This window comes from Cheilinus undulatus, linkage group 20 (genome assembly GCF_018320785.1).
Source record: "Cheilinus undulatus linkage group 20, ASM1832078v1, whole genome shotgun sequence".
NCBI lineage: Eukaryota > Metazoa > Chordata > Actinopteri > Labriformes > Labridae > Cheilinus > Cheilinus undulatus.
Window position 1 is genome coordinate 24,448,363 of NC_054884.1, and position 11,501 is coordinate 24,459,863.

The 11,501-nt window shown below is 39.3% G+C and overlaps 1 protein-coding gene across 2 annotated transcripts in view; it reads right to left on the bottom strand.

Moving 5' to 3' along the window:
• The window catches only part of entpd1 (ectonucleoside triphosphate diphosphohydrolase 1), a 32,155-nt gene extending 20,941 nt beyond the window's left edge, over positions 1–11,214 (bottom strand). The window contains exon 1 of one of the 2 annotated variants that reach the window (XM_041815126.1): positions 11,057–11,214. In XM_041815126.1, the coding sequence (XP_041671060.1) occupies positions 11,057–11,072 (16 nt within the window). In that variant the 5' untranslated portion in view covers positions 11,073–11,214. Of the gene's footprint in view, positions 1–10,935 lie in introns of both variants that reach the window. The other variant, XM_041815128.1, reaches the window with a different exon arrangement.
• Between the last annotated feature and the right edge of the window lie 287 nt (positions 11,215–11,501).

Genomic DNA, 11,501 nt, shown 5'->3' on the forward strand with positions numbered 1-11,501 from the left:
GGGTTAAGTCTTAATGTCATGTCAGGGCAAATCCACTATGGCTCAAGCTTTTGTTACCATTTGATGTATGATCCACTATGACGACAGCAAGAATTATGCAACAAAATTAACTTTACGTATTTTTGATGACTCAGGAGAGCGGATTTAATAAGTCTGACTGATATATTGGTTAGCAATATCACCAGGCTGATAGTTGTTCATCAGAGTTGAATTGACATGAGCATGTCTGTTTTTCTTTAAAGAATAGCAGAGAACAATCAAATTCAATTGTTTGCACTACTTAAAGCGTTGTCTTCTGCACACTGTTGGCATCAGGCCCAAAATTCCATTTTCATTTTTATGATGTAGCTCTTTTTTAATAAGTCAGAGCTATTCATCACGCTTTACATCTGTAAGTGGGTTTTTCAAATTTTAAACCAATAAAAGTTGACAAGCACGATGCTGTAGTGAAGTGAAGTGTTGTGTAGTGATTTTGGAGATAAGAGGTTATGGTTCGGTAGTGACAATATATAGCAAAAGATTACAAGATTATGCATAGATCACAGAGGACAGTGGAGAAGAAAAAAAAGTTGATTTTGGTGGTTTTTAGGGTTTGCCCCAAGCAACTGTTTTCAAAGCTGATAAAAGGTAAATTTAAATTCAGACTAGTGATCTAGTGTAAATGTAAGAAACAGAAAAAAAAAAAAAAAAATGTCGTATTTATTAAAACATGGCTCATAACAAGATCACAGTCTCTGCAGGTTAATGATTGTTAGTTCGTTTGTGTAGAGCGGCTAATGTTAGCAGTTTACAGTAGATGTACCAATTGTTTAATTGGGGCTGATACTGATGCAGATTTTTAACATGGCAATTACTTTATAACATAACAGTTTATTCTTTACCAGTGCTTCTACTGATGTCATTTTCATTACATCTTTTTAGAGTAGGACTTCATGTACGCCAGCATAATCTCTCATGTTTGACCACGAGCACAGATCAGAGTTTGTCTTAAGGCTGGCTCAGACTACACGATGTTTTCGGTCATTTATGATGCCACCATGTCAGACTATGCAACTAAAACCTTGATCAGTCTTGGCCAGACAGCCTGGCCACAGTTCAGGGACCGGGGGCAGAGTTGAAAATGGGAAATGAAAGTGCGAGGAACGACACAAGGTGGACTTGAACCCAGGTCACGTTTGCATATGAGATGCATTTAACCGCTTGGCCATCTACACCCCAGTACCAAAATGTTAAAATGGGATGATAACATTTTTTTGTTTTGTTAACTTTTTAACTGTGAATTGGGGACTATTTTTTCCAATTTTTGGTATGAAAAAGATGTAGGGTGTAGAGGTAATAACTGAAGAATCTCATCCAGGTAAACTGTATGCAGGTGCAGGGCAAGAAAAGTACTAACTATAGAAAAAAAGAAGAAAGGTCTGCACCAAGTTCAGCAACCAGTGGGCAACTGCCCTGTTAAAATAAAACTGCCCACTGGGAGCTAAATAGTGTGCATAAAAAAGATCAAAACAAATCAAAAACCATATACATGTCTCCTGATCAAAGGCTCATACAGTTCCAGTCTTAGGTACAACACAAATCCCTGCCTGCATGACCGTCTGAGTTTCATCACAGAAGACCAGCATCTTGCATCAGAGGGATGATGGGATTCATCAAACCCTTCCTCAAAGGCGTGCGACCGCACTCAGACAAAAATGAAACCACATGAGGTTTCCACATATGTTTACTTGTTTTACAAGTCTTTCTCATGCCTTGATTTATGCTGTCGTTACTCTGAATGCTTGTCTAGTACATCTAAAATGTATGAGAACATCTGCGATATGTCTGACAGTATCATGAATAACGAGCTTCGGCATTAACGAATTGCTCGTCTAATGACAGCTGGTTCCAATAACAAACTCCAGCGTCATTTAAGTGATAATGAACGTCTGGTAGGGAAGTATTGAGAACTTTAAAAGTGCCCTCGACTGACCTGGTCCTCACCCTTCCTTCCAGTCATTGTTAAGTTTGAGGAGATGGAGAAATACTGTTTCCAATCAAAGTGCTTTTTTGCTTTCAGATTAAAGTAGAGGAAAATTGTTGCGTAATTCGGAATCAGTCACTGATGACGATGCTGTTGGCAGCCGGCTGAACAGACACAAACACATGTTGAGACAGAAACAGGGCTTACCTTGGCAGTAAATAAAAGCATGAGATAATAAAGCAACATCAGAATCAAAGGCTTTTAGGACCCACAAACACAGAACTTGGTACATCTGGACCTGTGGATAATTTTATTGCCATATTACATTCCCTAATGGTTACATCTTAGTATTTATCCTCTTACTATCTGAAGCTAAATTAGCCCTAGAAACAGAATCCTTAAAACAACCTTCATAAGAGGCTAGGACCAATTAAACTGTCACTCTGCGCAAGAAAACACTGGTACATGTCTACAGTAAGAGCATACAAACCCCCTGCATCAAAGTGTTTCCATGTGGGGCCCTTCTGCAAACATGAATATGGAGTTAAGGTGAGGCCTGGAGTTAAACCTAAGTGACGTAAAAAGGAGAGCAGGAGGGGTAAACAACATCTGCTATTACTCAGTGTCTCTTTGAGTCTCTCTTGTATGAGTTTATTGCAAATATTTGAAGCATTTTAATTGATTCTAACAACATAAGTAAATAAAAGAGCATTTTACACTCTCAAATAAACTTTTATTGGTCTGGTGAAAGAGCAGTTAGAGAAAATAGCACTTAGAGGGAAACTCAAGGATTAAAATGATCTTGTGGCGCCTGCAGAATAGTGACTGTTGTTTGGATGAGCAGCTGAGCAGATCATTAACCTACTAAAACATTGTTCAACAACTTTGACATGTAAAATAACATCACGGCTTGCGCATGCGTCTTGCGTCATGATGACTTCTGGCTGCAGTCATTCCAATGCACGATATCACGCACAATTGCCAACTCGTTCTGCTCCTTTTCCATTTTAGGTTCAACATTTCACTGCTAGAAGATTTCCTTGAGTCATATGAAACAAGTGTGTCTGTCTTGGTCTAATGTGGCAGGCTGCCCAGGTATATTGATGGCTGTAAAAGTATGACAGTGAGCTTGTGTGAGGGAGAGGGAGGAGAAAGAAGGCAGCTGGTACGTCCCTCCAATAAAGACACCAATCAAGTTGTGATGTCTTGTTAAATCTAAAACCTTTGTTTTGATATTTTCTACTGCTGCTGGCTGCCAAGCTGTCCTGTGTTTTTAGTTCTGAAGGATCATTGTGTTATGCAACATCATCAGCAAGCTTCCATTCACACGAGCAAATTTGTGTTATGATGGACGGATGATTGTCAGAAAACAGAACAAAAAAATGAATGAAAGAGGCAAGACATTAAGACAGGTGTGCGTTGAAGTTGTCTCTGAACTGGATATGACGACTCCACAGTGTTATGCATTGTAGACTCAACTTTGCTCATCACAGTGTTGGAAAATGGCTGCCACACATGATGATTTTGAAAAGCCCCCAGAAATAATCCCTGTCTGACCTGATAGGAGGTGCTCTGACTTGAGATCATAAATATTAAATATGTTCAATATTTACAACTAGGGATGCACAATGATTATTGGTACCAATAAATTATCGGCCAATATTGCATATATTTATTATCCCAATAATAAAATATATACCACAGACAATAAAGGTGTTTGTTTTCTTTCTCATGAGAGTACACATTCCAAAACAGTAGGTGGCACTGCAGTACGTGACCCGCTGTTAAGCACCAGAGAATAAGAGGAAGCAGCCTCAGTGTTAAGAGGCTAACAACGGTGGAGTTATTCAGTATTAACGGGGAGGATAACACAACAGTGTTTGTAAAATTTGCCCTGCAGAGATCCTGAAGAGTGGAAAAAGTGCTCAAGTTTTAATACAGCAGATCTTTTAAGTAATTTAAAAGTCATCAGTTGCATTCGCCGCTGGCACTGGGACCAAGCCAAAGGCCAACACCAGGCAGGGTGCTGATTTAGCAGGCATTGGAAACTGCAGAAAGTTTGCCAGGAAGACGCCTGAAGTAGTTTGCCTTTTAATCTAGCAGAGTGTACCTCTCAGCGTACCTTGACTATTGTGTGCACTCTTGATCTCAGTAAATAAAGAAAGTTGATGCAGTAAGTTTGACAGATGGAGGGCTTTGATAGCCGAGCAACACCTGGACAATAAAAACACCAAAACACTAGAAGTGCTGTGCAGGAATAATATGTATTCTACACTGTAAATGATAAAAATAAAAAACACAAGGGTACATTTCAGGAGATGCCAGCGTACATGAAGGAGACTTATCTCTCTGGTAAAAACAAACGGCTGCTTTGGTAGAGAGATAGGGTGCACTTGAAGCCTGCCGCTCTGCAAACTGACTCGCAAACATTTGTGCATACCGGGAACCTCTCATCTGCAAGTAATACTTTATATAAAATGCGAGCTGCACTCGATCTCGATCACGTTGACAGGCTTGTCTTTCTAGCGTATAATCTCTATAAAAAATAACCAGGATCGTTCGAGATGCCATCAGTGGTGTCGGTAATGGCTTAAATAGCTGATTACTGCTATTTAAATCCAAAGCTTTGAAAATCACTCCTGTTGTCTTACATTTGTCATATTGACCACAGGAAAATGTTTTTCATTTAACTTCTTTAGGACTTATTTTTGTTATGTTGAGCTCCTGTTGACTCAATGAAAGATAAAAAATGATTTAAGATGTGTCTGTGTGTGAGGGTGGATGGCGTGCAGGGGGGGTGGGGGCTCAAATATCTTTGAACATCATGTTGTTGTCTTAGAAATTCTTTCAAACTTGTTCTTCTGAAAAACTGACATCCCTAGTTTGGATACAGCTAAAGCTGTGGTTATTGGAGTTATTATAGTGGGCAAGGTTTTTCCTGTAGGCAGACTGTTTAACTGGCTTTATTAAATGTTTTGTAATCAGATTTTGCAGGTCAGACTTGCCTGAACGTTTACCCTAACGATAGATTAGGGTAAACGCTAGATTGAAGTTTAATCTTAGTTTGGAGTATTTCAATTCTCAGGTATAACATGCTTTAGATGGACGTTCTGCAGCCAGACTATCTTTTAATGCTTACATCGCTTTCACAGGAAGAACAGGGTCTATGAGCTAGCCAGTACAGGCCGTCACTAAGTTTGACTTTTTCCAACTTTAGCACTGTTTGCTGTTATTAATGCCAATCACTGTCAGACAGGAGTCCCTCGCTAGCTTTTTTGTCAACTTTATAAAGTAAACACACAACAGAAAAACAGTACTCTTGTAGCCTTAATGAAACTAAAAGTCCTAAAATGCCATATCCACATGACTGTGATTTTACTGTCAGTATGTTGCAGCTCAGCCTCTTAGTCTCATATTTTACGACGTATGACCTAACGGAGTCGCCACCCTGCTGATCTGAAACTGCCCATAAATCCTGATATCAAGAAATAAGACAAAAAAGAGAGGAACAGAGATAGAGATAGAGGAAGGAGAGGGTTTCAAGTCAGCACATACTGAGAGGGTTTGTCTTTACAGTCAGCTGTGAGTCAAAGGGTGACACAGTTGGGGATCGACTGTGTGGTTTTTTTAATGACAGGAAGACGAGACAACAACGTCCATGTAAGGCAGGCCCTACATTTGTTGTGCAGCCCTTGTGGTTTGACTCTAATAAGTCATACGCCCGTCTTTGGAAACATGAACTAGCAAGAGCAAATGAATGACTTAGTTTGACAGTGATGACAACATGCCTTACAACAGGTGCTGAAAATTAATATGGATGGAAAAATATTGTCAAAATTATCTGATTATCAATACTTCAAGCTAGTAATCTTTACTAAATCAGCTGTTGTTGGCACAAGAAGTGTTCTGAAATGTCGAAATGGTCCATACTGAAACACTCGAGTAACTCAAAATTGCCTATTGAGTTGTTTCTATGCTAGAGATTGGAAGGGATGCTCCGATGCACAAGAGCTATTTTTCCATTCATAGAAGAAGACAATGTAATTTGAATGTAAATCTCTTTACAATGATGGATATGAGAGAGGAAACACCGAATTCTTGTGTGCCTTAGTGTCAATGGTCCATTTTATTTTCCTCAGTAGCTTTTAACACAAATAATACACCCACACGACACCATAGTGCCAAGAAACATATTACTGTTTCCCACAATCTCTGAACACAGTGTCCCTGAGTTTTCATCGTGCTCCTAGCAGCAAACTTTTTCCAGTAAATCAGGAAACTTTTGTTTGTCCTACATGTTGAAACTACAACAACATACTTAGCAGTTCTATAAATATTCTAGATCTAACTGTTGTGAAAGGACATCGTCTGCTGCTTCCTGTGAAAAGGGAACCTCTGTCAGCGTCATCTGAGAAATGAGAGGAAGCATCTCCTGCTGCTACAGGGAAGCAGTCTGTCCTCAAAATGTGACCTCAAAATGTGACCTCACATAAAGGACACCCTGACAATAACCCTTGATCAGGCTGCTTTAACCCCTTTAGCAGAGAAAAATAGCACTTTTAAGACTTTGCCTTCATATCCTGAAATATCCACATATCTGACAATACTCCCACACTGCTGTCTCTGTTTCCTTTCATCTTTGTGCCTTCATTTGAAGCTGTAGATAAGATAAAGTCTGTATGTAAGCCAATTCACATTTGTTTACATTTTGGGAGGGACTGCCTTAACATTCAGGACACTTAAATGACCTTAAAGCTACTGTGGGGACCTTCTGCTTGTGTTGATTTCGGTGCCCCCAGTGGACTAAGTGCATGTCTGTGCTTTTACTGCCCTGTACATCCATGAATAGTGTTTAGATTATGTGTTCCAACTTTAATCCTTTTTGTAGAGGAGAGACAGTGGATAGAATGTATGGGAATTAGAGATTGGGTAAAGATATTAAGGACAGAGTTTAACTTGGGCCATTTACCTCAAGGATTACTGCCTCTATACATTGGATGTGCAATAACTGCCAGGCTACCTGGCACCCTAAGTTTTGTTTTTAACTTTATATAATGTTGTTTTAAATGTCTCACTGACCCAAAGATTTTTTATGCTTTGTCTGATACCTATCCCGAAGAAGCAGTGGTAGAATAGTAAGATAACCATACCAGGACTAATCTGTCTGCACAGAGCCACCAGGGGGCTCTCAATATAAACAATAAAAGATGACAATGGTCTTCACCACTTACCTTTTCTTTTAAATCTGAGGACTCGACAAAAATAGCACTCTATAAGGTGTATTTACTAAACAGTATACCATCATTTTGGTTTCATGGATGAATTTTAGTGGTGGATTGCTCTCTCCGGGTGGGAAGTGAGTCTCTGCTGCAGGTGAAGGAGCCCAAGTACCTTGGGGTCAAGTTCATGAGTTAGGGTAAAGGGGATCAGGAGATCGACAGGCAGAGTGGTGCAGTACTGCGGTGTTGTGCCAGACCTTTGTGGTGAAGAAGCAGCTGAGCTGAAAGGCAAAGCTTTTGATGTAACGGTCAGTCTACTGCCCAACCCTCACTTATGGTCATGAACTCTGGGTAATGACCAAAAGGATGAGATTGTGGGTTCAAGTGGTGGAAATGGTTGGGCTCAGTCTTAGGGATAGGGTGAGGAGCTTGGACATCCAGAGAGATCTTAAAGTAGATCTCCTGCTCCTTGGCCTTGAAAGGAGCCAGTTGAGGTGGTTCGGATATCTGATCATAACTCCTGGTCGCCTCCCTTTGGAGGTCTTCTGGCTGTGTCCAACTGGTAGGAGACCCAGGACACACTGGAGAGACTATATATCTCATCTGGCCTGGGAATGCCTTGGATTCCCCCAGGACTGGAGAGAAGGATGTCTGGGTGGACTTAGCCTGCTGCAACCACGACCTGGCCCTGTGTCGCATAAGTGTAAGGAAATCGATGGATGGATCCATGAAATCAAAACACCCTGTTTTTATTTGGTACTATAAAGAGACACTTTTTAATGAACAGAGTCCCAGTGATAATAAACAGGAAATGCCTAGCGGGGCCATGATACTAATGGGTAGGCCTGTAGTCAACCAAAGAAAAACTTAGTCGACCAAAATCACACCCAGGGTGATCTTGGTCGGACAAAAGCTTTTTGACCAAACACTCGACCAATCGATGAAAGCTGTCAGCCCTACTGATGGGGGGAGCTTGGGTGGTTGAACTTTCAACAGATGGCAGAGAATAATCAAAGTCCATCACAAGACATGAATGAAGTACAGCAACAGAGCAGCAACACCTTCCAGTAACAGTTCGCTTGTCGTTTTGAAGCAGTCTCTCTCAAGCGCACCAGTATTTCTATGGCCATGTTAAACAAGTTGTTTCTCCAACAGATGTTCCATCAGGACAGCCACCATGACAAGACATGTCCATTACAGCCAGGAAATTTTCTCTGGCGTTGAAAATATTTGAGTTAATGTAGTATAGGAGGAGCCATTTTAAAACTTACGTAGACATTTCAGTGCTGAAAGTCTTCATAATGTGGCTTTAAGTCATCAAAAAGCTTTTCTTGTTTTGTTCTTGCTCTGAAAACTGAATATTTTTCCCTCACTACAATGATTGCATAAACAACTACTGTTTACTTGTTGCTCATAAGAGTGTAATAAATAAAGAACTTTATTATTACTCACTTAAACTGGCCTTTAAAGCTAGACTTAACTTTGCTCTGTGTGATTATGAAACTTAGATTGGTATCAGTCACCAACTCAACCAGATGTGAACTTTGTATACATTTTTGAGATCATCTAAACATTCTTGGCTGATATCTGAATCAATGAAAAATAACAAAAACATTCCTCAGGAGCCAGACTTCTCCTCAGTTTTTCTTTTATACAAATGCCTGAGTGTTAAAATAACTATTTTTTGGTGCTTTGCACTGAAAGGTACAATTCTGAAGAGAATGTAATAAATAAAATCACATTTAACTCCTTTTTTGGCTGCTAGCAGAGATGTGCAATGTATCAAATCTTGCATTGTAAGCATTTTTTTTTTATCACAATTTTAGGTGAACTGGCCTTTAGAGAAAATGATGAGTCTTATCATGAAAGATCAGATAAGGTGTACCAGCTATTTTGTGTATATAAGTTTGACTTTTTGTTTACATCTTTGGGAATCTCCTTACATTCTCGAGCATGCACATACCTAAAGAGCAAACAGTAATATTTTTTAAAGTAGCAATAACAGGAGAATTTATATAACAAGCTATATTATTTAAGTTTTAGCCATGCAAACATGGTTCTGCTTTCATTTCAGTGGGTGTGTCTGATTTCTGCTTTCACAACCTTTTAGTGAAGCTCTTGATGTGTTTCACTTCATTTTTATAAATGAACAACTTACCTCACTCTTTGAAGGCTCAAACAAAGGTTATTAAATCTACACTGTTCCCAACATGTGTTTACATTTCTATTTATCAGGATCTACTTCCAATACAGCCCTCTTTTTTATTGTAGCTGTATTTTACTAGTCTTGATCATTTTAACTTAGCTGTACTTGCAGATCTACTATGTTCTATTGGTATTTCTTTCCTTTCCTCAGATTTCTTTATTTCTAACTTCAACCTCTAAAGACCTCCTGTGAACAGGTGTTGCAAATTAGCACTTTACTATAAAACCCTTACAGCAGTGCATCTGGGACCTGTGCATGAGTAATAGTCACAGCATCAATGTTACTGCGTGTCCATACTAAATAATTAAGAAGCCATTTTGTTTAGTATATGGAAGATTACTTCCAGGAATTACATACATATTTAAAGAGATGTTCAACAAAATTAAATATATTTTTTATGTACTTTTCAACAATAAACTTCATGTATCTGTCCTCCAATTATAGCATTCCTAGATCATCCAAAACATATGTTATAGGTAGTAATAATGTCACAAATTCTGCTCTCTTTATGCATTAACACTACACTTATTCATTTGCATACTGTTAGGCAGGGGTGTCAAACTCAGAAGATCATATAATCAGTATAAGGTTTGCAGATTTCCTCCAGAAAAATGTAAACTTGTTGATTTGAAATATTGTTAAGTCATAAAAATGGAGGAAAAGAAATACATTTGTACAAATTTTCAATTTTGCATGTCAAATTACAACTGAAACCTATGATCTTACCTTTTTTATTTCATATTTTGTCCTTTTCAATTCAAAATTTTGACTTTTTGGATACATAATTTTGAAATTTTAAGTCATTTTGACATTTTAAACTCATGATTTGTAATTATTTCTCATGTTTTGACCTTTTTTTAAACTCCTAATTTCTACTCTTAATTCCATATTTTGACATTCTAGACTCACAATTTAGAATTAAAACTCATATTTTGACCTTTGAACCCCATGATTTTGACTTTCCATATCATATATTTGCCTTTTAAAAACATTGATTTGACTTAATCCATGTTTTGACCTTTTGAACTGTTCAGTTTGAGTTTTTATCTCAGATTTTGAGCCTTTAAACCTACCATTTTGACAGTTTACGGTTAAATGTTGACCCTGTTAGGCTCTCAAGTTATTCAAAATCTGGCCCCTGCTGTGACTGAGTTTGACAGCCTTGCTAAAGGGAAATCTAATTATAAAAATGAATGATTAACAGGCTCTGTCTTCCATTGTACATCAATAAAGTATATCAGATACTCAGCATTGTATAGGATAGATATAGCTTCACATCTCCTCTCAGTCACATGCTTTCTGCAGATAAACTACAATAAACCTCACATGATCTTAAAAGTGCCTGTTTGTAAGTGTGCCACTGTGTTTATCATCAGCGACACAATTACAAGGAATCCCAAAGGCAAAACACAAACACAATGGAAGCACCTGCCTCTGTCGCACACTCCACACATGTTATGGAAAAGTCACACACCTGCCCCACACTGCTACACAGCTGCTACATGCAGGGAAGCAAGTCACACAGTCTGATGAGAACACACACTCACCTGACACTTTACATGTGCTGTACGGACTTGTGGTTCATCCCTGTGTGGGGTCAGGAGGATTTCCTTCTCCCTGTGTGAGTGTGTGAGTGTTCGAGTGTGCCAGTCATAGCAGTACACCTACCTCTTTGTGCAGACATGGGTTCTCTCTCAGCAGCAACACAATGCTCTTTCTATTCTTTGCCCCCTCTCTCTCTCTCTCTTCCTCTTTTACTCTAACACGGCTCTCTCTCTCGGCTCAGTCTAGCGTTTTTCAGCACCTCCTTTCACATACACTCGCTTTATTAGGAGAAGCACAGCCTCCCTCCTCCTCCCCTCCTGCCTTAGCCCACTCCCCTCCTTCCCAGGCGTCTTCAGCTTTGCCTTCTGTTCCCCCCTTTTCCACACTCTTCCTCTCTCTCTCTCTTTACACCTTTATCATTCTCCTCTCTGCCGTCACTCCTCCACTCACTCACTCCTGCTCTCTCTCCTCCCCACACTTTCTGCATCTCTCTACCTCAACTCTCTCCCGCTCTTTATCACTTGTATCCTTTTCATCATTTCTGCCTCTCTCTTCCCTCCTTTTATTT